The sequence below is a fragment of the Pezoporus flaviventris genome, unplaced genomic scaffold (genome assembly GCF_033815535.1).
Source record: "Pezoporus flaviventris isolate CSIRO_AGI_PZ_B2104156 unplaced genomic scaffold, CSIRO_AGI_Pfla_v1 ptg000006l, whole genome shotgun sequence".
NCBI lineage: Eukaryota > Metazoa > Chordata > Aves > Psittaciformes > Psittacidae > Pezoporus > Pezoporus flaviventris.
In genome coordinates, this window is record NW_026892554.1 from 14281912 (window position 1) to 14309423 (window position 27512).

The following is a 27512-nucleotide window of genomic DNA, read 5'->3' on the forward strand; positions in this document are numbered from 1 at the left end:
TGCCTATTAACTGCTAAACTAATCTGTCCCAAGATCTAACTGTGTGCAGTTCTGCTTGTAACAGTTATGTCTAGTTACAATATGACAGCATCAGGGTTTTAAGTATTTTAAGGTTTGTATTAAGTTACCATTAAGTGGGGTAGTGTTTTTGCATGCCCTCTGGGATGACTATTCTCTAACACAGGGAAGGAAGGGAATTCCAACTTTTGGACACAGGGAACAAGACTCTGCAGCCAAGACACAGAGACAGCACCTCCTAGAGGCTCTTGCTTTAAATTGCCATTCCTATCTCAGGAGGCCTGCACCAGGCACTGAAGGAGTTGTCTCCCTCCCTGACAGCACCACAAGGCTCAGGTTGTGCCTTCCAGGCCAAAGTGAGCTTTTGTGACAACTTCCCAGTTCCCTCTTCTCTTCCAAGCAATACTAACAGTTGAGAGGCAGTTTAATGCAATACCTGTAGCACAGATTAAGAAGGATCTTTGGCTTTACAACTAACTTTTACATTACTGGTGTGCACAAGCATAACAGAAAAGCAAGAAATGTTCTGATAAATCTGAGCTGTACTACCAATAAAATATTAGTCACTGCACATACATAAGGTACATTCCTTTATTCCATTACTTCCCTTTGCACTAAATGATAAAGCCTCCTTCATTCCTCGCTGCTGTGACAACTACGTGTCAGAAGCTAAATTTAAGCACTTGTTTCCGAAGTTGTATCTTGCAACCTTACACTACTGCAATTACTGATTTTTAAAGAACATTGGGAAAGCGCCTGCATTTTTTGTTTAACATTACTTCTACATTTAGCTGGTAGTTAAGCCATAACGACAGATGTTCACCAGGCAAGTGCAGAAGAAGTTACTGAGAAGTGTTCGAGCAAAGGATATTTTGATTTGCCTCTTGTGCCTAGACGACGGGCCTTCATATTTGGAAAGACATTTTTCATGATCTTTCCAAAGTCAGCAGCACTTAATGGGTGGTAGCCAAGATTGTCACAATAGCTCCTGCAACAAAGAGAAAGAAAGCGTGAATGGAATCGAAGTTAATAGAAGAGGCCAGCCTGCATGCTAGACTCCGTCAAAGGTTTTCAAAAGAAAACACTTATAACCATCCATATTTAGAACCACATTTAACATTAATGAAGCTATCCACAACGAATTGAACGCATTAAAAATGTATAAACAGAGCTATTAATACTATAGTTTTTGCCTTGTTCTCTACTGAGTTCAAAGACAAGTCATGTGGAGACGTAACAACTAGTGGCATTATCTAGAGCACAGTTAAGATTTACTCCACAACTTAGTCTGAAGCATACCATATGTTTCAATTCATTTATTTTAGGACATAATAGAAGCAGAGACATTGTTCTAACCAGAAGTATACCTGAGTGTGGTAAGGCCTGAAATCCTGCAGGAATGTTTGAAAAGCAGTAAGAGATTTGTCAGTGTCCAGAGAAAGATTCTGCCTACACAACCTCAATTTAACAGAGCTAAACAGAACTCAACTTAATAAAACACACCTTTCCAGGGAAGCAGCTTTGCCTTTATCGGTATAACAAACACATACTGAAGGAGCTAGTCCTCTAATGACTGTAACCAGCACAGAACTATGAGAGCTGCTTGATTATAAACACCTTTGTGTTAACAATCCTAAATTAACAGATTTCAACTGCCTCTGCAAATGCAGATCTTTGTGTGACTGAGCATGCAACCTGATGGTACAGGGGAATAAAGCAACAAAAGGTGATTATTCTCTTAGGTTTACTTATCCTGGTAAAACAGGCACTGTTATCTGTCCTCAGTTCTCACAAACAGCACAAGAAAATTTGTTTCAACACCTATTTAAACAATATCTCCTTGAGGCAGGAACAAGAATCACTGATTTCACTGCAAAACCTGAATGCTCTGGAAAATCACAAACATGAGAAACCAGAGCAGAAAACTGGGAACTGTTCCGGCAGGTTTACCTACGCAGTAAGTGCTTAAGGCTGCACGAAGATGAGAATGCATACTGCCTTTTGTTCAAGAGCCTTGTGGCATTTCACAGATGTTACTGTGCTAAGGCCCAAAACACACACTGCCAGAGCATTTTCTTGCAGATTTCCTGCAGTCACAGAGTCTGCACCAGACAGCAATGACCTCCCTTCCTCTGAAATGTCCTACCAGCAATACACAAAACACAACCACCTCTGGAAAGGTGACTGTGTGGGCATCAGCAGGAGAGCAGAAAAACAGTCACTTCATTCAACACACTGCCTGCTACTCTAATCAGGTACATACATGGAAAACCACACACAGACAGACAGAGCAACACTCCTGAAGCACGTCCTTCATGCCCAGTATCATCTCTTAAAACTGGCAGCAAATAGCAACAGCATTTGCATCCAAGTAGGCCAGTCAGAATGCCTCTGCAGAAAGAAGTATGTTTCTGGAGATACTTACACTGCATTTTCTCCTTCAAAATACTAGTTATTACAGAGCAGGTATCTGCTGCTTTTGCCTTGGTGGTATGAAAGTATCTTCTACTTGGAAAGCACCACCACAAATGTAATGATTTTGATGATGATGATAAAGAGCAAGATTTACACTCTTCGGTTATGACATTTCCCTGCAGAGTTTGCATACACCTGCTTCCCCATCTACACAGTCACTCTGCGCCAACCAGAAGATGTTGCCTACAACTTGGCTGACAGTCAGCCATTAGTCTAGTCTCTATATGGGACATGAAGAATGTTTTTATCCAACTTCATCTCAATGCAGGTCAGTCACAGAATCTGAATTCTATGTCTCTTTGAAGTTATTACAAAGGAATACTTCTGCTGCCTCACTGCACCCTCTTAGGAATCAGACATTGCTTTATGGGTGATAGATATCTGTGCAGGTTTGTTTTTTGGCCCTCACATCTTTCCAGGCCCCAATAACTTTATTCTGAAAATTCCTAGAAGGTGGCTCTTTATTGCTTACTTATGCTGATTACAGGATTTTAAGTCTCAACTAGCATGCAAAGGAGGGCTCTCTGAGTATCTCTGCCACAGTCAGCAATGTCTCTGAAACTCAACAATGTCAGCAAAACAAAATGAAAACCTAACCCAGCAGAACAACAGGATTAGGGGCCTACCAAACTATCGACTTCCAAGTTAAAATTATTCCCTGCATAGGAGAAAATAAATGAAAAAGGAAAAAAAGATCCATTCCTCAAGTCGAGCACATCTGTTTCAAGACACTTATTTGCTAGCAGCAAAGCATCCAGTTACATGGTCCCCTCAAATCCATACTGGCAGCCCCTGCAAGCTTGTGATTTCTGAGCTATTATCATGTAATTTCAGTTTTCAGACAAAACATCCCATGTGGCCCCTCCTCCTCCTGGCTCAGCCGAGAATCCCCCATGTCCATCTGTGGTCTCTCATTGACTTGACAACACGCACCAGGAGCCTCTTCCCCGAAGCTCTTCTCTTTGCTACTTGCACTCTTGGCACATCGCTGAGCCCAGGAGCTGTTTTGCTTATTTGAAGGGTGGGTGGGAAACAGATGGGGGAGGGAAGGTCTATGCAGAGACAGGAATGACAATGGGCATGCAGTTGCTTACATTCCTTTGTACAGAGCTCCACATCATGATCATAAGGAGAAAAGGCCCCTTCTTTTTTCCCTAAGATCTTAAACTTACATGCACTCAAGACATAGGTGACCCCAGGAGCATACCTGAAGTACACCTCCCACCATACAAATTAACCCAAAAGCCAGTGAAGACAATCAGGCTATGCAGCCCAGCCCATAGAGCTTCCTGGGCAGAAAAAATAACATGAACAGCAGATGATGAAGAACTTCACATGAAATGAAGCAAAGATCTTGGCTCATCCAATCCAGCAAAAACACTGGTCTCTAAGAGTGGGTTAGAGCAAAGAACCTTAGGAAGAGGTAGGCTCTTATTAAGCTCATAAACAATTCTAGCACAGAAATAAGCCCAAAAAATCAGATAGGATGGAAACCAGATGTCTGAAAACCATTTTAAGTGCAGGTCAGACTCCCAAGAGCAGCAGTAGAGGTGGGAAACAGCTGCTTTAGGTGGAGTTTGATTGGCTTTTGAAAGCAATATATAGGTAGCTGGTTTTGACAGAGGACTGGATATACAATACAATAGGTCCCAGCCTGTTTCTATCAGGGAGTTTTACATGAAAACACTGGTTAAGTGCTATCTAAAGACTAGTATCTTGTGTCTTTTTTTTTAGCAGGCATGATACTCCCATATTATCACCCTCTTCTGTGCTAGTTTCTGAATATTCTTCTCCTAACTTGTTGGTTTACATTCTTAATATTAGTGCACGTAATCTAGCATGAGAGTGGCCCAGCAGCCAGAAAAGCACGGATTAATGATTTACAGACTAAAGGAAAGAGATACGGGATGACCCAAAGACCTCATAATCCATATTAAGCATATCAAGTGAATCTTCAGGGCACCAAACTTACATATGAATGACTTTCTTTCCTTGTGTCACCACAGTTGAAGCAAGATAAGAGGACCCAAGTGTTTACTGAAGGCTCAACAAACCACTTTGTGGGCAAATGGGGATTTTATCTGCGTACCTACTCCAGTTATGCACTTAAGACTCAAAATCCTAATTCCCTAAACTCAGCTAAATCTACACCTGGCGGTCTCCAGAAGGGTGTTTACTAACAGGGAGAAGACACCCAAATAAAACTGACTTAAAAGAAAACATTGAAAGTATCTGATGGGAGGCAGCATACATTCTCTACAGGCTACCTAGCATTAGGCAGCTCCTCCTGAGTTCCCATAGTATTTTCCAGAGTATCCCACATAATTCCCAGAAGAAGCTGGCAGAACCATGTCTGCCAACAGAAACAAGCAGCTTCACAGCACCAACAAGAGAGGTGAACTAGCGCTCATCTACCTCCTTTCTGAAATTCAGCTGCAAGCTCTCAACCTTCCCAAGTGCTACTGCCTTGTAGTACGCTGCATTTTTCATTTATTTTATTCCCTTCCAAAGAGAGAGGAATCCATTCACTATAATCCAGTCAGAGATGTGAATTCACAATTAAATAGAAGAGGAAGAAAACAGAAGAGTTGCTGTATGGAATAAGCACAAGAAGAGGATACTGAAACATGGCGGAGCTGGAAACACCATCCACACTTGCCAGTGGTGTATTTGTGAGGATTGCAAGCTTCTGTCTTCCCTCTTCGTTGAAAAGAAATGAACCCAAACATATGAAAGGTGATGCAGAAGCCCAGTAGCTTTGCAAGATTTATTTTGACCAAAATTTAGAGCAGGAATTGAGATGCTGGTGGGACGCATCACTCTTCTGGAGCCTTGTAACTTTGATTTATATGTGCAGAGTGCATAAGCTTGCTCACTGTAAACTCATGCAATGTCTATCTTGGTACACAGAGGAAAGAAATGGTAACTTGTTAGTATGACAGGAGTGAGTTTTGAGAGGTTTTAACACCCTTCGGCAAAGAAAAATGACTTATCAAAACTAACTCTCATGTATTTATGTCTGTTCCCCACCTCCCACTCCAAGACTACTTTTCCTTTCGTGTGCAAGAATAACTCATGAAAATATTCAAAGAAACTGAATATTTTAAAAACAGAACAGATGCTTTCAAAGGAGAACAGATTCCAAACATTTGATATTTTCCTGAATATTTGCTTACCACCCTTATTTTGTTAGGGGAGAAAAAAAAAAATACAATACACAAATACTTGATGCAGCTACATACAAAAGCCATCCAAATTTCACACTCCACAATCTGTAGATGATGATTTTTCCGGGCATCTGCAGCTTGGCACAGCATGGAAGCCAAGCAGATTTGTTGCTGAAGCAGGCCATAAATTATTTAATAAGAAATATATTTAAGAATAACGCTCCCATCTCTCTCCCGCACAGCAGCTGCCGCTGTTGCTGTGTCTGCGCGAGCGGCTGCTGCTCGGGGATTGGCCACCCCGGCACGTCTGTGCCATTGGCTCCACTTCCAGGCTGCGTCACCACTCCAGTCAACGGCACCATCTCAGAAATAGGTGTGTGCGTGTTTATCAACCCCAGGCGAGCGAATGCCATCATGGTTCGGGGCTCACAGTGAAAAACTTGACCAGAGAGTCAATTAAAAGGAGGTATTCACAAAAGGCAACCCTGGAATAACAATGACTAAGGGCTGAACCCTGTAGGCACTTAGAGGGTGAAGGGATTTGGCTTACTGCAAATTACTGTAATCGCTGCTCGGATTATGGAAATATTCATACTAGATCACAAATCTGCTATTCATCTTCAGGCAACCGGGCTGGAGATGATTATTCTCTTCTCCCCCCATACTCCTCTCCTGCCCCAGGGAATGTTCTGTAAATGAGTTCAAATCCAACTTCCGTCAGACAGCTCCTTCTCCCTTGCTTCTAATCGCTTTCCCGTTACATGGTAGCTTTGAGACTTGACAACACAGACTCGCAGTGGCCTTGGTTACTGGTTTCATACATATTCAGATATATAGTGCCTCTGTAGAAATCAGGTTTGCTGCAGGAAGGTCCAATATTTATGCACTATTCTGAAAAGAGAGGTGTGACGGGCTAGATCTTATGTGCAAAATAGCTGCATTTCCAGGAGGAACAATTCAGCCCCTCAACCTAGTTAATGCAGTCATATAAGGCAGTATAAGTAAGCAGACCAAAATGTACCACCAGATAATACCTAGTGCTTTTTACCTGTGCTGCTCTGTCCAAATACCAAAACAATATTCATACAGATATTGACTTGTTAAGACATGCTTGTATCTTTCCTTCAGCGTAGCTAATACACAACTTAAACATCACAATCTTATCTTCACTGGCAGAAACAATGAATACAGTTTGCCTCACTGTAGCTAGAACATTCTTAGGTACATCAGTATACAAGGCCTTGTTCTACTGTATGCACTCATACATGCATATCAGTAGAGTGCCTGTAGAGCCAGTGTCACAGAACTATCCACACTCACTAAAGCCACATGCATGATTCCAATTCAGGAGCACTCACTTGTATTCATCATAAACCTCCTGCTTGGGAAGGGATGTCTCAGGGTGCTCTTCCAAGGTGTTCCGTATCCACGAGAAGGCGTGCATCTGCTGGGCACGGCTGGATGACATGGAGATCTGATCACTAGTGAAAGAAGAAGCAATGCTGATGAAGTCTCTGCTCCATAGCTGCTCCTCAGTTACAAGACTTTATAACTGTCTGCCTACGCAGGTAGGCAGAGACACCAGAGACAGCGAGGGATGCAATTTCACACACTTAACTATTCCTTGAGACATGAGCAGCAGATATCTCCCTCCTCCATCCACAATTTAACATACTGACCTCACATTCCAGTTCTTTACTGATACGCAGCCATGAATGGACAGTGATGGGTGAGAGTTCACCTACTTCCCCTCTTACATTTATTGCTCCTTCTGACCACCTCTAAGCTTTGCCCACTCAGTTTGCCAGCTGCCCTTTGCCAGCAGATGCTCAGAGTGCTTCCTGGAAACACCTGCAGGCTGATAAGCATCCTACTGAGAACATGTACCAGCTTTGTGATGTTGTCAGCTTGGTTTTCTAGACCTTCCTTTAGTCAAACAAATGTTACCAGAAATACCGTTAGTTCCTCTTTCCTCCACCATCACATGTGTTGCTCTATTATCACTTCCTACATAAAAAGTGAAGAAACTGCTGCAAAACACTTTCTCTGATGACTCTTGTGTTTTAGGAGGTTTGTACTTACAAGCTATTCATGCACTAAAGATTCCAAAGTTAAAAAAAAACAAACATCAGCACAACACAATCTTCAGGAAGAGTCCCTAACGCTTAATAAAGGCTGCTTCTGCTACCAAACACATCACGTGAATGGTTCCTCATCAGATAAGTGTCACAGGAAGTAAGCTTTCAGTACTAGCTGCTCGCATTTACACACTTGCACACATACCTTTTGTCTCCATTGCTGGGACCCGAAGGCAGCTGAAGGTAGAGGTAGAGTTTCTCTAGGTCTGTAAACTTCTCAACTTCTTGCTAGATAACAAAGGTGTTGTGGTTTAAAAAAAGAAAAGAAGTGGGGCAGGGGGAGAAAAGGCAAACAGAAAAGTTGAGTTTGACAGCTGAGAACTGTCATCCAACAGCACAGTCCTCAATGATACCATTGAAAACAAGAAAATATTTACTTATGTGGAAAAACGTGACTTTGAGCACTCTGGGACTAGAAATGTGATTTTCTGTTTTATCTGCACACCATCACACACGAGAAAGCACTTGTCCTCACTACAGAAGTCCCACGCAACAAAAGCAGAATCTGTTACGGGCATTTTCCCAGGTCACTTCTGTAACCAGACACGTAACATGTAAACTGTATCTTCTCAGAGCACACATGAAGCAGCTCTGACAACACAGTACCAAAACCAGCTATGCTGTAACAACAGGGGATATCAGACCTGATGCTGTGGATCCACTATATACTAAGAGTTAAGTGTCACAGGTTTCAATTATGGCATTTTAAAATCTATTTATACACATATGTGGGGTTTTTTGTTTGTTCCCTTTGGAAATCAGAGACACTGAACAGATACTGAAGACAAGGCATTCAGTTAGCATCAACCTCAGTGATTCCAGACTCCTCCTCCCACGGATACTGGCTGAGGATCAGACACAAGGGGGAGTTTTACCTGGTGTATGCAAACAGTGATTGCTACATACACACTAGCTTTTGGTCATCTGAAACCAGCGGCATGGGCTTAGAAATACTAGGGGTATTTGTTGTGGTAATGTGCTCAGGCCTGCTCTACAGCAGTGCGAGTAAAACCGTGCAAAAAGAAGCAAAAGGGCTCTCCTTCAGTAAGATGTTGCAGAAGCAATGCATGAGGTAGTGCACCATCAGTTCAGTCAAAGACTCATACGATCCCTTTCTAAGTCAGAATACGGCTTTTGGAGCTCAGTTAAAAACCTAACACTTCAACCTGGGGCTCCCTACCTACTCTGTCATGTCCAGACCCAACGCACTTCAGCTGGAACAAAATTAACAGCAGTACTTGAGAGAGGTGAGCTCCCACTTGGCCTCTGCTGGCTTTGCACCCAATGCACAGGTCCCCACCATGACTCCAGACTGGGCAGGGACTGGGACACGCCACCCAGGAAGGGTGCTGGGAGGGCACGTGGCCTGCTGTTCCCCACTATCTAACTGCTCCGCAGAACTGGGCCACCAGCGATGCCACACATATTCTGAGAGCCAAGAGAAACACTTCCAGCAGCAGCCAGGTAACAGACACCCGATTTGTTGCTTTCACAAGCTGCAGCAAACCACAGCATTCGGGTTTTTTTCCTTCCCTCTGACAAACTCCTGAAATTTGCTGACCCCGATTTCTGTGTGGCTCTATAGCAGCTTACACAGCAGTGGTGCTCAGACCACCAAATAGCCAGAAAGGTATTTCTTAACTGGGCGCAGCTTGCCAAATTCTCCGCTCCTGCCTTCCTGCATAAGTCACAGCAGGTGAGTTTTCCTTTAAGAAAACCCATTACTGAAAGATCAACATTCTGCGAAGAAAATTAATCACTTATTTATTAAAAGACAGAAACATAACAACTGCCAGAAAGCCGGCACTTCTTTATCAGACCTCCTCTCCTTTGAGGAACTGCCAAAGCAGCACACCAAAGGATGCAGCGCAGGTGATGTTACCTTGCGTGGTAAGCGCTAAACCATGTGGCAAAAACATCCCAGGCAAAACGAAAACACCCCATGACTCTGACACTGAGGTGGAAGACAGCCTATCACCTCCAAGCCTCATGTGCCAGAGGGCAACATAAAAGGTGAGGTTTTAAAAGAAACATTATCTTTCATCAAAATATCCTGAAGCTGTCCCAACACCCACTGCGGCTGAAGCAACTTCTGCTGCGTCCTGGCAGAAGGAAGGGCTTAAGGGAAGGGCCCTCCCTGAGCTATGGGAGGCTCTGCTATACAGGCCCACCCATCAAGCCCTCCCAATTAAAAGAACACAACCAAAAACCCCAACGATACATGTGTAGAGAAAAAATGTGCCTGGGATTATGTTAGCAGAGCCTTTTTTAAAAGATGCAAGCGAGCCAGCAACTCTCCCATCAGCAAAAGTGCATCCCTAGAGCTGAGGCGGCTTCCTCACACCCTCAGCACAGAAGCAGCTGGACAGTGGTAATTTCTCTCTGCTGTCACTCAAACCCCACTCCTCCCCACACCTGGCCCCACACAGCACTTTTTGCACAACTCCTCCAGCTTCCAGCAATGGCTGCAGCGAAATGCCGGGGAGGCAGGACCTCCTCGAAACAGGAGAGTTAACACACAGCCAGGAGTCAAGGCAGTCCACAGAGGTAATCCTACCTGGGTGATAATTAGATAAACCTAAGCTTATTAGATGAGACTTAATCTATTTAGAGAAAATCATCTCAAAACTGGAGAAGTGGCAGTGAGGAGATGGAGTGTGACAGCCAGTGCAAGTAGCTTCAGGAAACATCATGTTTTGTTTAGATTAAAAATATGTTAAACATTGTTTTGTTTAGGTTATTTCCTCTAAACATTTCTAAAACTCTCAAATCCTTGCTTACAACCCCAGGAAGTACAATCTCTTCTTCAGCCTCAGCTGACATCCACCAGTTCTCTGTGCTGAAGGTCTGGAATTCAGTAATAACTCTGTTACTACAACTGTTCAAAGCATCAAAACTTTCTGCTTTCTTGACGCAGTCAGAAAAGAAAGATGAACATTTCAGCTGGCCTACTGACTACTGACCAAGAAGAAAAAGATTCATTCACCCTGAGTTTCACTTTGTGCTAAATTAGATGCATATGGAAATGAATAAAAAGAAACAGAACACAAAATATACTACGCATTTTCTCCTCCACCTCCCCCCCAGTTAGGTCAATAAGTCAACAGAGTACAAAAGAGTCAAAACATCAAAAGGAAGACCGGGATGCCGACATCATCTTGGGCAAATTCCACTTTGCATAGCCCTTTAAAAGCTTATGCTACAGTAGTTTTAAAACCCATACAGAATGTAAAATGTCTGGGGAATCCTTATCTGCTCCTTAAAAGTAAAAATGTAGCTTGAAGTTTCCGGACCTCGATTGACTAGTTCTATCAGATCAGACTGTCTAATTCTCCAAAGGCTATTTATAAACCATACTTCTTGAAGCTGCATTAGAAAAGCGCATAAGCATGCTGAACTACTTGCAGGACCAAGGTGCAAAGCCATCACAAAGCACCTCTGTTACTCTTGGTCTTCATGCATTATATTCATCTCCTGTAACTGGAACCACAGTAAGTAAAGGAAAATTCAGTGAAGGTGGAGAGCAAGCAGTGTTCAGACTTATTTTCACAACTTAGCTTCAATTTAGCCAAAACTTGAGTGGTCTTAGAATCTGAGACAGAAAAACACAGGACAAAGAATTACAAACCTCAAGTCACAGCTAAGCAACTATTTTTAGTAACCCATAAAGCAGCAGCAATCTCTGATATGACAGTTACCAAATACAGCTAGTTCACTATAGGAATGCATAACATATGCAGCAAAAAAATTAAACCAGAGATCCATTTATATTCGCATTATTAGTAGCCAAATGAATCTGTCCTTTTGCTGTCTACGACACACACAGCAAGGATCTCTTAGGAACAGATGCAACTTCCTTTTTCATTCTAACAGGCATTTTGATTGAGCTGTGAAATAAACCAGAATGGCCAATATGCTGTGTTTGGTTTTAGTCTGGGGTTTCTTGGTTTGGGGTTTTTTAATGAAAATAGCCGAGTTTGACATCTGGTTTCATGCTGAGATACACTAACTAGACACTGAAACTTTTCAGAGCACAAGAGTCTTCAGAACCACAGAATATCATTTAAGGTTTCCTGACTGTAGTAGATTGGTTCTCTCTGCCTGCTGACCTAGCATCAGGTCATCAATGTTAGTGAAGTTTCATCCTAAAGCTATCAAAAGGGATTACCCTGGGAAAACTCCAGGTTTTTCTGGGTTGTTTTAAAGAAGAAAATATTTAGTCAGCCAAACTTTAGATAAGATAGAGGAAGAATACACTAAGGAAGAGTTAGCAGTCACAACTTCTGTAATGAACAGAGTGAAAAACAGCATTCAATTTGAACTATTTCACATTTCCACAGGTTATTTCTGTCCTCGAGTTCTGGTGAAGAGGCGCTGAAGGCCAGGGGCACTGCTGCAAGCTTTTTGGAAGACTACTATTTTAAGAGAGCATGGAGTGATCTTAATATTTCTTTCCACATTTTGAGTATTTATAGATACCTATACTCTGATCGAAGTAAAAAAGGCTATGCCAATGGCAATATAACTTCCACCTACTGGCAGACTGGTTCCAAAGCTTGTCAGACTTCAGCAGAACAAACATCTATTATTTAACAACCAGACTAAGAATAGCCAAGCAGTCAAGCAACCATCTCCCCACTTTGTGAATAGAGAAACAAGAAGCAAAGGTTGGATAATTTGCTCAAGGTCAGATGGTTTGGTGGAAACATGATCAAGACTGAAAATGGCTAATACTTGAAACTGAACCTCTTATCCTAAAAAGCTGCTAATAAATACATTTGACGTGCTTTATCTGAACAGAAGCAGAAACATATTTCAGGTGCTAAATATTCCAAACAAGCCCTAAAAACACATGGCAGCTTTGCATTGATGGTGCCCAAGCACAGCTGCCAAAGCTTCATCAAGCTTCTGCCCATCTCCTCTCGGGCCAAGAAGACAAGCTACCCTCTTTCTCTGCTGCAGAAGAGGCAGACTGGCATATTGGTCCTGCTGCTGCCCACACTCTAACCACTCCAGCCATCACCAACCACCTTTAGGTTTCATGGCCATCAATCCAGCACACCCTCACCAGCACTGACCTCTTTGCAGAGGACTACGGAAAGAAACTTCAAGCTTCTTGCTGAGCAATTATATGGAGCTTACAGTTTTAAAAATCAGGTTCAAGAGTTCACTTAGTATGTGGCAACAAATATAACAAGCAAAGTCATAAGAGACTCTACTGCTAGACATGTTTACTACAGTTAAAAAGATGTTGTAATGAATTTTTAATGGCTGTTTACACCACAATTCTTGCTAATTATCTTTTCTGGATTGCACAGAATACAATGATGTTCTTATGATCTTCTAGAAAGTGACAGTATGTCAGGAGGCAAGTGCTGCAGCCTACCAAACAAAAGGCAGACGACTTTGGTCTCTTGTATGAGTAATTGCAGTTCCAGTGCCCTTATAATAGCTGTCTTCCATAGTCCTCTTCTGCTAGCTACCTCCACAACCAAAATTACTGCCATCACCTCAGTTTCCTCTTCCTATTTCTCTTTCTTGCTATCCTGTGTTGAACTATGGAGCCTACATGCTAAATAGCATTGTACGTGGCTCTGCACACTGCTGCTCTGACTGCTGTTACCAAACACAAATGGTAACAAGACTGATTTTTCCTCTATTGGTGTTTTTCCTTTTAAGATCACTAGCAAACTGATCAAGTTTAAATGCTCCAAGGTATCATCAGCACCTCCCAGTATAAGTAAAAGCTAGTCCCAAATCTCCCCCTTAGAGTAAGGAGGGAGACAAGGGACAGACATTGTCCCCTGGCGCCTCATGAAACTGATTTAAAGGCCCTGAAAAGGTTTCCATCTGAACCAGACATGTAAGAATGTGCACTTAAAGGAAATGTTCTGACCTGCCCACAAGCTTGGAGTCTGACTCTCTGCAGGCAGCTGGGACCCAAATCACAGGATTGCTCTGACAAACCCATACACATGCCCAGAAAGAGGCAACCCGCTCATCTACCTTCTGCAGGACAAAAACTGGACAATGCTGCAAGGAAGCTCCGAACAAGTTATTTAGAGCTATACAGTCCTGGTCTGGTAGTTTAACTTCTGTCTTGCAGCTCACAGCTTTCTGAAAGCATGTAAAAATGCAGAAGCCATTTTGACAGAATTCAACTTAATTTTTATTTCCTGAAACTATTCTGATGTTGGATTTTTCCTTTTTAAACTACCTGAACAGCATTAGATCTACCTTTGCTAACCAAGAGTGGCCTTTCCACTGTTGAGGACTCCTCTGAACTCATCAGAACAGACAAGGAGGCATCTGGAACAGAAAATCAGACCATCAGGACATTACTGTTCTGTTCCAAGTCAAGCAATGGAGACTGCTTTGCCTCCAGGAGCACTATTCAGAAAAAAGAGCTTGTTCATCCAATGAATGAGACCTACACAAACGAATGGGCTCACACAAATTGATAATCCCTATCTCAGTACCCTAGGTCTGCAAATCCACAGAATTTAATGCCAGAATAGTCCAATGTCATTCCATTTTCTTAAAATGGCTTTCCAAGAAGCAGATGACTGGTTAACCTCCTACTTATTTACTCGCTCTCTGATGCTACTTAGGAACACTTGCCCCACTTCCCATTTTTCACCACAGAAAAACCCAGTACTGAAAGTTTTACAAGTGCAATTTCACAATTTGCCCTTTTGCCACTGAAGAGTCACATAACAACAAAATTAAGATCTTATGACACCTGCTTTGTGCCCACAAATGCCCATGAGCAATAATGAGGACAAAAATGACATTTCTGCATCACAGTTCTAGTTGGATGCATTCAAAAATTTATAATACAAAACTGGGTCCAAGTTTGTCTGCAGTACAACAGCTTAATTTATTGTAGTAAGAGGTTTAAAGCAAGACAACATTTTAAGGAAAGAGAATTCAGTTTCATCTGAATTAGCCTATGATAATGTGACTTTAAGGAGTATTCTTCAGCTCAGCCATACAGCTGAACAGATTATGTCTGATCGTATCCAGATGGTTGTGTATGTCATTGTTTTGTCTCACCCGCTGGTACTTCTGGATGAAATGCTGAAGGTAGGAAGTCAGAATAAGCAGCCCCTTTCAGTCTTAAGATTCATGAACTAGGACTCTGATTTAAAGAGATCTGCAACCTGCTCACTATTAAAAACAAACAAAACCTCTAAGTTCACGCTAGATATTGCTTCCTAGAAATCATCTCTAATCTAGATCCTGTTATTTTAATGCATAAAGAAAGATGATGTTTATGCATTTCAAGGGTTTTCATTCTTCAAGAAATTGTGTGTCTCTCTGTCCTAAGTAGTACAGTGGAGCTAACAGGCCTGCCAGTGTGCAGCTTCTGAGGTTAACAAGACTTGAAAGAAAACCAAAACCCAAACCCAAAAATCTGGTAATTATGACACCTGCAAGATTTTCACATGAGGCCATCAGTCTGCTAGGTTTTGTGTGAACATGCAGTTCCTTCCTTAAAATGCACTACTGGCCATGAATTAGCTGTTCCAAGGAAGCAGCAACATAATCATTGTCATTAAAGGCCTAAAGAGCAATGGAACTTGAAGGCACAATTAGCTTCTTGCATACTCTGATCTGTGCAATATGTATGTTTCATTTAACAAAATCATGCTTACAAAAGCACTAAGTCACCTTTCTGTATCTATACTGACAGTTATACAAGTGGCAAGCAAAGAGAGGTCAATATTTCCATGAAAAACAAACACCAAACCCACATCATGGTTTGTTTTTTTTTTTTGGCAATGGGAAATAATTTGGATCCCATTTAATGGCAGTACCTTAAAGCACTGCAAAGGAAAGGCTTCATAATGGCTGCCAGCCTCCAGAGCCATCTATTTTGGTCTTGCAGTTTATTAAATATTAAAAAGCATTCTGGAGTTGTACTTACCAAAATGCAGTCCACTTTAGATTGTACAGTTTTGCTAGACGTGAGGGAAGAAAGAGAGAACAGAAATCTTGAATTAATCTAAACAGCAAAGACAAAAACACCACATATTACAATTTCTATCACTGCACTACAGGCTTAACCTCCTGCTGTGAAATATCCTGCTAGCTCATGGAAGAATACTCATCTGGCTATTTTTTCGTAGAACGTCAGCCCAAACTTAACTGTTTGTTAGGATTCTTGATAGTTCACTCACTTCTATAAGAACTGGGTTGGTTTTTTTAACGTGGTATCATTGCAACTGGAGCTATTATCCCAAGTTGCAAAGCAGCCAGTATGGATGTTACTACATTTACTGTAAGCTCTTCCACAATTCAGATTCATTTTACTTGTTCATCTGTAAACACAATTACCACCCTCTCTCCGCACACTTCAGTAAATCCCACCACTTCAAGGCATTTATTTCTAGCTTTCCAAAGAGCTGCTACAAAGCAGACAATTGGCATCCCACTGGCAACTCAGGAGGTTTCCACGTTAGTCTTGCTACCTCCCAGTTGGCTTCTTAAGAAGCCACTGGGTGGGGACTGAATTAAAGAATGCCATAAATGACCTCAGTACATGTGCCAAGGAGTGCAAACAGTATGGAACTGATTATACTTCATATAAACACACCCATAAGCAGCTTTTGCATTTCTTAAGTGTGCTCTATTTCACATGCTGGTCTAACTGCATCAGTTGAAGGCATTTTATTATCGCTCTGAAGAGGAGCAGAATCTTTAACATGCAAAAAAAACAACAGTCTTTCCTGTTGGACAGCTACTGAGCAAGCACAAAGCATCAGTTTTCAGAGTTCAGGAAGAGTTTTCCTGTTCTACTAGGAATATTCCTAGTAGAATAAAATATAATTCAATCTCCTGTTAGCACAACAAAACATCCAATTTCCAGTTATTTTACTTTTCTACAGGTGCTACCACATACAAAGAAAGACCAAGTAAGGTATCTGATGGATATACCAAAATCATAAATAAGAAACAAGCAAAACAAACGGCTCTAGTGTCTGGCAATGATAGGAACCAAAGCTACTGAAACAGCACCTACTGCTGTATCAAGTGTCAAAGGGGCAGGAGTTTGGTTGTCCTGCTTGTTACAACACTACATTTTGAAACATGACCATCTAAAATTCTGTTCTGCAGGAGCTGCTAATACTGATGCCCCTTCCCATGCTAGAACTGCATATGCTGTAGTGACAGAATACAATAAAAAATGCCTACAGGTTAAGAATATATGACCAGTCCACTGAAGCAGATACATCAGCAGACATCCACTTCAACTGACTTCCTGTAGAGAAGACAATCAGTTGGGTAGATCCTCAGGAATACCAAAAAGGGAGTAAAGCAGAGATGTTGAGGATTTCTGAGAACAGGAAAGGCTAAGTACAGTAAAATGGGAGCTTTTCCTTGCCTTAGGGAAGACAATCACACCTACTGTAGCAACTGCAGAAGGGAACACAAGTGTCATCTCGCTCTTCCAAAACCACCGACTTACTAGTCAAAGGACACCAAGCATGGAAACCTCCTGCTGCTAAGAGTTATCACTGTCTCTGACCCAAAGCTGACCAAGCCATGCTGACAAAAGTCATGCTGAAACAGAGGGCTCTTCAGCACCACTTCTGTCACTCTGGACTCCACACCACCCCACTGCCTCCTGCCTCCAGCAGGGCCTCCAGGTCCCTGTGCTGCTTCAGGTCCACAGCCTCTCGTACAAAGCTGTGCTCATGGCAGTAGGCAACAGGGCTCAGGCACACGTGCCCATTTTTGTATCTAAACCTTTTCTGTGGCTTTACATGATAGCTTAATGCAGAAAAGGAGCATGGAGAATACAAGGATGCAGGGGACAGGCAGATCAAATTTGGTCCAAATACAGTCTCTGCTCTATAGACTTGCAGATGACACTGTGTACTAGGCTCTTCAGAAGAGCACGCTTCAGCCAGCATGCCTTCCCACCCTGCTAGGTTCTGCCAAACTGTGCATAAGCATGCCCATTTGCATTAATACTTTCTTCTTGCAAAGACAAAGAGGCAAGCTGCCACGAGGCAGCTGGGCAGGAGATCCCTAGAGCTGCGCTTTTATCTCCAAGTATCAGTCCGAGTCAGTAAATGTAAACTCTCAAATTTAGTTCAGGCTTTTCCAGTTGTGACCTCTGCTCCTACAGCACTGATCAACAGTGTCGAGAAGCTGCAGCACAAGAGCAACAATAAGGCCATCAAAAGCAGTCCCTCTCCGTTTTCTTTTATCAGCTGGTGGCACAAAAAAGATAGTCAAGTTCACGTCCTCCAATATGCAAGCAAACGTGACATTTTAAAAGGCAAAGTTCCTATGGCTTCAGCAGGGACAAGCATGCTTCTATTTTTACAGCTTTTTCATTTTTCATCTCCTGCCCCATGCTCCCTAGTATACTGGGAGGACACCACTGAAATCTGCTAGTAGTAAACTGAGGCTTCTTTCACCCTAGCCAGAGCACAAGTAGGCTAGCATAGCCCGACTCTATAAAGCCTGTGCCTTATGAAAAAAAAAATGCTTATTTATCTTCCAGTGGAGCTATCTATGTCAAAGACAAGAAATGGCAACCCTCAGGAACTTGCCCTTTCACTGGGAAGCTGCTGGGACAGGACCTTCTCATGGTGCTGAGCACTGCGCAGAAAAGCTCCACTAGATGACACTGCAGGATACACATCTCCACCAAATCAGAAGATAAAAAGGAAAAGTGACAAAGGTGGCAAAGGAACAGCCATTCCAGCTACACTGTATTTGCCACTTCGGTTTATTTCACCCCTCCTTCGCCTCCGCTAGCAGGACAGGTAAGTTTTGAAAGCTGAAATTTTGTTTATAAATAAGTAAGTCTGTTTCTGCCTCTGTCAAATGAACCCCTTACCCAACTCTGCAGTAACTGCAACCAGCAATCCCAAGAGCAAGGCTGAATCAGGCCTCAGCGGTTTCTGACCTTCGGAGGTTGCTACCCACATACTGCTGCATGTCTAGGAACAGCTGCAGGAGAGCAGCAGGAGTAATAGATGTTCTCACTAATGAAAACAACCGGCTCAACCTACCAGGGACCTGAGCCCATCGGAAAACTAAACTTAGAAACCGTACCACAAGCCAACAGATAGTGTAGCTCCTCCTGGGGCTCACTGTGACCCACCACACCTAGAAGCACAGTTGATGTTGCTCTCTCTTTGGTAGCTCTTCATACTGACAGCCTCCCTGCAGTTAAACTCTTCACTTACTTCATCCACAACTTTATTCAGGCTACTTCAAGCAATTTCATCCACAAGATGACTTGCGATTCTAGGGATAGCTGTCTCTTACAGGTGATAACAAAGGTACCTGCTTTTACAGACACCTTGGATTTATCAACTTGTACCAGATACTGACCTACCACAAGAACGTGGGAGCATAAAACTATATAACAAAATTTTGCTCCCCCCTCAAATTTCAATGACACTATCACAACCAATGATGACTCTCTCTGTGCATACCAGCATGAAGACAGTTTGAAAGGTAAGGCCCACTGAGTGACTTAAGAGGAACGTACTCCTGTGTACTGCAATGCCCCTCAAAAAGCCAACTCTTCCCAAACACCACCAGTGAACTGTGCTCCTCTGAAGAGCTACCATCAGCCACGCAAACACAAGAACCCATCTTCTACTGCTCAGCAGAATTGCAGATAAAATGGGGTTTCTTAGCCTGTGGTTCAGAGAAGCATAGCAGAGTGGCTCCTTCCAAAAGCCACTGCGTTCCACAGAGACCCCCAGTCCCATGTCCTCCCAGGGAACAGGCTGCCTTGCATCTGCAGTGGGAAGCCTCACTGGAAAACCTCCAGCCCATCTTAATGGCCTCAGCTTTGGACTTAACCTTTAGGACCAAGACCTTTGAGAGAATCCTGAAGGTAACTTTCAACAGCTGCAGTAATTTAAGCTTCTAAATGCTGAAGCCACGTTGACAAACTCCTTAGAGTATCTTGGGGAGAACAGGGAGGTGGGGGGGGAAATCAGTCTAAAGCATTTCCTCAAACTGCTCTTCTATCTTATGCCAAAGTATGCATGCCTGCTTTCCCTGACCTATTTATGTATTTCTACTCAAAACAGCCCCATTTTAATGGCTCCAACTTGGCATGGGCAGAATGAGGAGTGTGTTCTCTCCCCAGGTATGCACCTGGGTTTACTTTGCACCAAGGGGAAAAAGCAGAGGGAGGAGGCAAGGAGATGTAAATTTATTTCGAAGTGGCATAAAAACAGATGCTGCTGAACCTTCTTCTAATTAAGTAACATTTCACTTTCAGGAACAGGTAGCTGAACTTTACTGAGCAGCAGGGGACTATCGTATTACAAGAGGTGGCAGAATTCAGTTGCTCTGAATTCTAGTTCCTTAATGCTGCAAATAGTAGACGCCATATAACCACAGGGGATATGAGAGGCATTACGCCTGTGAGACCAGAAAGAGGAAGCTGGTTGGGAGGGGTAAAATAAAACCCTTATTAGCTACTGCCTAGTTAACTCTAAGCCTTCTCAAAGCCTGCACAGCCACTGAATCTAACCCTTATCAGCTTTCCAGCTGCAGAGCATTCACTCCCTATGAAAGCAGCACAGCAAACACTGGGGGAGCACGCACACAGTGAACACAATGCATGAACACCCATCCCCTGCGCACAGCTCCTGTCCTGGGACACACTGTGCAGGAGGATGCCAGTGAAGGGGCTCTGGGTTGTGACCCTGGCAGGAGGAGGACAGCAGCACCTCCAGGACATTGCTCTGGCAGAGGCCCTCCCAGTCCCACAAGTCACATGGGAAACAGCTCTCCTCATTCAAGTGCTAGCAATAACTCAAATGGAGGAAGATGTCAATGACAGCAACAAGTCCAGTTCGGCAAAATTCAGGGGACAAGTGGAGCCACAATTTATTGTGCAAGATACTGTAGTGGTTTGAGTAGGTGGCCAAATGCAGAAAGCCAAGACTGATATTTTTCATTACAAGTTTCATACCATCAGTGACGTTCCCACAGATACTCTGTATTCCCTTCAGCCCAAAACTGCAAGTGTTTGCATAAGCTGGAACACCCTCCCAAAAGCAGCCTCTGTAGATGTGTTTTATGTGCTTGGTACGTTTTGGACAGCTGAACGAAAACATTATTTCTGCAGAACCCTAATGCAATTAATGAAGGGGAACCACCTTCCATCCCTGCTAATAGGTGTGCCATACATCAGGAAGACAGGATATGACTCCCGACATCACAGCAAGGGTTCCCAACTGCAGGGCTCCAGTTTCCAGTACTCCTGCACTGTGTTACATTATTACCCAATACACAGGACACAGTACAAAAAGTTGCAACTAGAACGGAAATCTCCAAGGTGTATTACTTAGCACTGTTACCTAGTTATCATCTCAGGTGGCAAACCACCTACCCTCTCAGACAGTTAATAAAGAGAGAGGAGGTTTATGATGTTCTAAAATAGCACTGGAGAAGGCAAAAAAAAAACAAAACAAAACCCAACAAAGCAGAAAGCTTGTAAGTTTTTTCTCGTAAGACTTTAGCACAGAGCCAGTAGCAACTCAGCACAGCTCCCACCCATGGAGGTCAGGAGCAGGAGCTGTTCACGGTCACAGGAAACCTTCTCAACTGCTCACTCATAGCCCACACATATGACCCTAACACTGTATGGCCACACACTGCATGACCACACACTGCTGCCCCAGTACTTTTACTCTGCAAACAAGCCTTCCATACGAGAAGGAAACCCAGGACAGCAGTTAGAGCTGTCTGCCAAGGAAGAATTATTTTGACCACATGGCCTTTTAAAAATTACTCAGATCTGAAAAGCTTCCATTTCCCACTGCACCAGCCATTCCCCTATACAATCTCTGACATTGTCTGTCAAACTACTGAACAACTGGGTCTAGGGGTAGTCTTGAAAGGCTACTTCTCTGGGTGCAATACCACATGAGCAGCATTTCCCAGGCCTGTCTGTGTCTCCCAGGCACAGGAGGTACCTGGGTGTTGATCCAGGAGCTCTTTTTCCTGTGTAGTGTCCTCCTGCCTCTTTGACTCTTGCAAAAACCCAGACAGCTCCCAAGGAAAGCAAGTCAGACTCCACTACTAAATACCAACAGTGACAGTTCTGGCAAAGTCATCTCTCTGAAAGTCATGCTAAAATAGCAAGGGTCATTATTACACTGACCATATATCCTTTATGGAAAGATCCGATCACTTCCACAAGCCTGATGGCATCAGGTGACATTAGGAAAAAAAAAAAAAAAAATCTATTTACTGTGCATGCTGTGAGGAACCACTCAATAAAAGGATTAGCAACCCTATTACAGTTAAGTGGTACTATCAGAAAGGTACTATTATCACATCCTTACCACGACAAGCACTGTGTCCCAGCAGTGCCTGCAGGATTCAGCCCTTAAATCTTAATCTTACTGAATTAATGCTTTTCTTTCTTAGACTAACAGCTCTAAATATATCTTTTTGTAACCTTCCATTTAGAACCACAAAGAAACGTTAAACTGGAGCCAAGGATCATCTAAGGAGAAAATTATGAAACAGCCACCTATGTGTGCTGCTACTCAATTAACATCTTAACATATGCCATGTTACATTGTCTGGCTTGGCTCATGTTGATGAGTAAAATGGCTGTAAAAGCATTTCAATTAAATATTTAGAAAGCAGAGCTGCAAAAGGTTGAAATATGTTTGAGTAAGCGAAATGCTGACTATACATACTGCTCACTTAATGCAGTAAGAGCTTTTGCTAGCACAGGTTACTGAGAAAGGAAAGCGTGCCCAAGCTGGGCACGTCTACCAGTCAACCCTGACATCCCAGCATGAGTGCATGTCTCCCTTCCCATCCACATCTCACCCTCTGGCACGAAGGAGCCAAAAATCAGGTGGCTTCTGATGCCACCTAGGGGCTTTCTCCCTGCCTGCACTCCTCTGTCCCTTGGGGATAATTCAGTGTCGTGCTGTAGAGACAAAGCAGCTAAACCTAGCATAAACACAAGCAAAGAGAAGCAAAACATTTAATACAAGACAAAGTAAATCCTCCAACACTCAAATGCAGATATATATTCTCACTCCAGATGAAATCTACAGGGACTTGCATCTTGGAAGCACATGAAGTACTGTTACTTCCCTAAAGCATAAAAATAGCCACAGAGTTGTGCCCATTGGGAATGTAGAGAAGCGTTCAACCCTCAGGCCTCAAAAAGTAAACAAAGCAAGTATTCACAAATTTGTAAATATTGGATCTTTCAGCTTCAAGACAGACTCCTCCTCAGGCCAAGTCAAACCACTCTTCTCAGTGAAACAAGGAAGGTACAAGCACAGCAAGCCGATACAACAGTGCAGCAAGGGCAAGCCGCAACCATTTCATCTTCACTGCAAGCTAATCTACCTCCTTCCGCTCACCAAAGAGGGTAAGCCAGACCAGTTTCCATCCGACACCTGGAGGAGCAATGCTGCACCACAGTGCTGGGAAAAGCAGTGGTTCAGCATGCCACGACATTTTAACTTAGTGCAGGTTAAAACTGGTCAAGTGCATGATTTCAATGCTTCTTACTAAAATGAATGTAATTAAAGTATTTTACATTGGATAAAAATTTAATCCCTTCACCGTTTCTGACACTATGATGATATTCTGAGCGTTAAACAATGCCAACTGTATAAACAGCTGAACAAAGAAGGAAGATAAGGCTGCTAATGAACCACCCAAGTCTCCAACACAGCCCATTGTAATAAACTGCCGAGAAATAATTAGCCAGCAGACATCAGCATACCTACATCTGAAATCTGGGTCTACATACATTTCTTTTAGCTCTCTGAAGAAATATTGCTGTATTCAATGCTAAAGGTTTCTTTCACAATTCTTACTGGGAAGAACCTGCAACAGCCACACAGACCAGGTGCTCTATTCCAGCAACAAGTCATTTAAATTCGGGGGGGGGGGGGGGGGGGGAATGTTACATTTATTTAAATACAGCTACAGCATTTTGCCACAAGTTACTTTAATGAACTCTTAGAAGAGACAAAGAGAGTGCTTTTACACAGCTCTCACCCTGGATCTTTCCTCATTGCTCTGAATTTAAACCTATGTGTATTATTATATTCAGGCAGGACCCTATTCCAAGGATGCAATGCCCTCTGTACGTTATGTGGGAAGATGATATGTGATATGTTGAAGATGATATGACTTCAGAGGAGCTGCACCCTACATTTATTACTAACAATCTACATGGGGCACTGCAGGGCATCGTTCTAAGAGTAGTCTGCAAAGATCAATTGCCTAGAAAGGCTAAAAGCAAAAAGCACAGGGTGATCTCAATAAAGTGACATGAAAAAGTCACTCAAGCAGGAACTTGAGTGGTCAACCTAAATCTTAAGTATGTCCCACTAAAAGCAGAAAGAATGGATAGATACAGTCACCAGATAGGCAGGTTTGTGGCTAAACAGCAAATCAACCATCACAACAGCTCATGTATCTCACAATGGTAACTCGTGTTCTTAAAACCAATTGTGAAAAAACAAATCTATCTCTGGCTGCTTCTGAATTCAGTGTACAGCTAGCTAAAGATCTGCTATGGAATTTTCAGCCATGGTCTACAGAAGCCTCATCACATCATTACTTAAGGCTAGAATTTCTAAGGGCTGTGAACTGGAGATGCTCTACAGCACGGTGAGATTTTTCTCAAGCCTTGCCTTTGTCCCACATAGCTCTAAGAAAGGATGCCCAATGAAACTACGGGGGTGAGACTCAGCAGCAGCACTCACGGTCAGCCGGATCGCACTATCAGCCTGGAAAGGAGCCCCAGCATTCACACTATGCTACCATCTCAAGAGGACCTGGGGCCTGACACACACTAGGAAGCAAAGCAGTGCTTTGAGGGCTGCAATGCGGCTGGTTAGCTCTTCAGACACTGCACTGGGGAGGTTCAGCTTCATCTACAGGGCTTTCCTCACACATGCTTTGTCCCTCCTCCAAGCCACAGACATCCATCTCTCCCCTTCACATTGAATAGCTCACCCACAGGCAATGCCATCTTTCTACAAACAAACCCAGGTTTTATCTAGCCCCCTACTACCAATGCTGCTTGCAATATCCCATTACCTCTGCTTCTGCCTGATGTCTGGATGTCTGCATCCCTTCTCTTCACTCCCTTTCCTCTCATGGCTTTCCACCACACAGCTCCCCTGCATCTTTTTTTCTGCTTGTGGAACCTACACCCAAGTGCTGACCTTGGTAACTCCCAGGGAATGCAATCCTTGCAACCTCTTCAGTTTCCCTGTGCTGAGTAATGCCCTGAGTATCTACAAGCACTCTCCAAGAATTTGCCTACTAAAAGGGTCACTTCTTTCGTGCTAGGTGAGCATGGCTTCCCTGCCACAGGAAAAGCAACTTCCCTCCCTGACCTGTGCCACACTGCTCACTGGTACATCCCATAACCCTACTCCCGTCCTTGACTTTTACACAGGGATGAAAATGTCAAAGCTGAACATATGGATGATGAACATGGCACTGCTGGCTGATGGTGACAGCCATAAAACCTCCCATCTCAAAAATTCCTCCTTCTTGTTCAGCTGACACAGGTTCTTTCAGGCCCCATCCTTCAGCCTTGCACCTGCACCCTTGGGCATTTCTCCCTCCAGGCACAGAAACTGTCTGGTCTCTGCAAATAAAAAGCTGCAAGTAGCTAGAAGTCTCTTGCCTACCTCAAAGGTCAGTTCACTGAATGCTAAAGCAGTATAAACCCAGCACTTTCCACTCTCTGTTTCTGGGGGTAAAAAAAAAAAAACACAACCTAACAGCATCTGATAAAATGGTTTTAATCCCTAAACTGGGATCTTCATAAAAGTTACAAACACATGCTATTCCAATTCCCAAGTATTTAATTTGGAAAGTTTGAGTTCCCCCAGCCTACAACCCAGGTGAACTTCAGTTTACATGCAGGCTCACAAGCTCGTCTAAACCTGAAAGCTGCACTTGCTTAAACTTAAAGCTGCACAACATTCAATTAAGTTAAAGCTGTGTAAGTTCACAGATGCATGCATCTATTTCAGATTGTTCGTACAAAGCTGGGTTTGAACACAACTGCACTCCCTGCTATGTGGTAGGTCATAGCTTAACTGTGTCAAAAGAGCATCTTTCACAAGGTTGCACTGCAAGACCAGTTGCTCCAACCCAAGATTATGAGGCATCCATCAAGCCTGTGCAGCTTCACAGCAGCCAGAACATACAACTCCTCTGCCAGCATTGCATAAACTACAATCGTAGGGCAGATGAGCATCACTCACTTTCTCTCCCACCCACTGCCTCCTTGGCTGTAGGCTGCCTCTGTGGCTGTGATGAATGAACAAGCAAGCCTATCAGATTATTTATTTCCTCTAAAACCTCATTTATGAACGGAAATTATGAACAGCAGGCATCTGACCAGTACTTAATACCCCACAACTTCAGGGTTCAGTATTTCGACTCCTCAGCACAGAGGACAATGCATGCAGCCAGTTAGTTGCAGGCAGACTGTGCTATGCCTGGCTCTGCCACCACATCCCGTTTCTGCAGCAAACTAGAGGGGTGAGACTGAAAAGCTGAGAACTTAACAATTTTCTTCTCAAGCAGCATACCTGCCTTGCAGGCACAGCATTGTCCACAACCATTTTGATTCCTGTTTTAGAAGTTTTCATAATGCCATGGTTTTCTTTTAAAAACATAGCAGAGTGCATGTGACCTACTACAAAGTACTGAAGTCACAGCCGCACAGGCCACTGAATTTAGCACTCTATTAAAAATGATTTGCAGAACACCTGCATGGATTCCTATTCATAGTATGTCCATTTCAAACATTCCAGGGAACTCTGAATTTAAACCACAACTTCTTTAGCAAAATAGTCAGAAACAGAAAAGGCTGACCTTGATTACATCTAGAACAGATGTCAGAAAAGCTGCATTAAACTTTTGACTTTCTAAGTACCATTGCAACAGTGAATTATATTTAAGATGGCTATAAAGAGAAAGCTACTCAAGCAATATTAATTGAGATAACCCTATTGCTGAAATCCACCTGTAGGCTGCAGCACATAACTGCTAACATCTTCGAGCATCTAACAATTCACTGAACTATGCTTGTACAAAAGTCTCACACTAATGTTACCCCCAGTTACTTGTCTGCTGGGTCCTTCCAGGAGGAAACATTGTCTAAGAGCACTACAGAATTGGATCAGTCTGGATTTTCATTCCTGTGAACCACATCATGCGTAAACATGCCAGTGGGAGAGCAGATGCCTGCATTAAAGGAATGAAAATGTCTCTTCCTCATCATTAACACAGTTTGATTTCAATTTTCAAGGTGAACTGTATGCTGCTTTGCCACTCCCTTACAGAGCAGCTAAACTAATCAAGCCAAAACTGCAGCTCACTGGCAAATTTAGGAAAGGACCATCTCTTCCACAAGAATACAATGTACTTGAGCTATCTCCTATACCAGATTGGGCCTAATGTGCCACAAAGCTACTACTACCTAAAGTATCCAGCGGTAACTAAGAACTTTTCTGAAGTGACAAATAACAATGATTAACTGCCAACACCCATTCTAAATATTTTCATCCTGAACATTTGAAGCTATTAATGCCATCCCAGTACTTGCATGTGTGTCGAAGCACTCTGAGAGAAACCTTCCACAAACTGAACCACTGTACACACAATTCAAGTTTTGTTTTTCAATTAAGCTAAAAGTTTCACC

General features: G+C 42.9%; 1 protein-coding gene across 3 annotated transcripts in view; it reads right to left on the reverse strand.

Annotated features, from left to right (window-relative positions):
- Window positions 1-27512, reverse strand: part of RFX7 (regulatory factor X7) — a 56970-nt gene that overhangs the window by 11842 nt on the left and 17616 nt on the right. For 2 of the 3 annotated variants that reach the window (XM_061447034.1, XM_061447033.1), the window contains 4 exons: window positions 15729-15762; window positions 7944-8026; window positions 7019-7141; window positions 886-1006 (listed from right to left, as the gene is read on the reverse strand). In XM_061447034.1, the coding sequence (XP_061303018.1) occupies window positions 886-1006; window positions 7019-7128 (231 nt within the window). In that variant the 5' untranslated portion in view covers window positions 7129-7141; window positions 7944-8026; window positions 15729-15762. The remainder of the gene's footprint in view (window positions 1-885; window positions 1007-7018; window positions 7142-7943; window positions 8027-15728; window positions 15763-27512) is intronic. The other variant, XM_061447035.1, reaches the window with a different exon arrangement.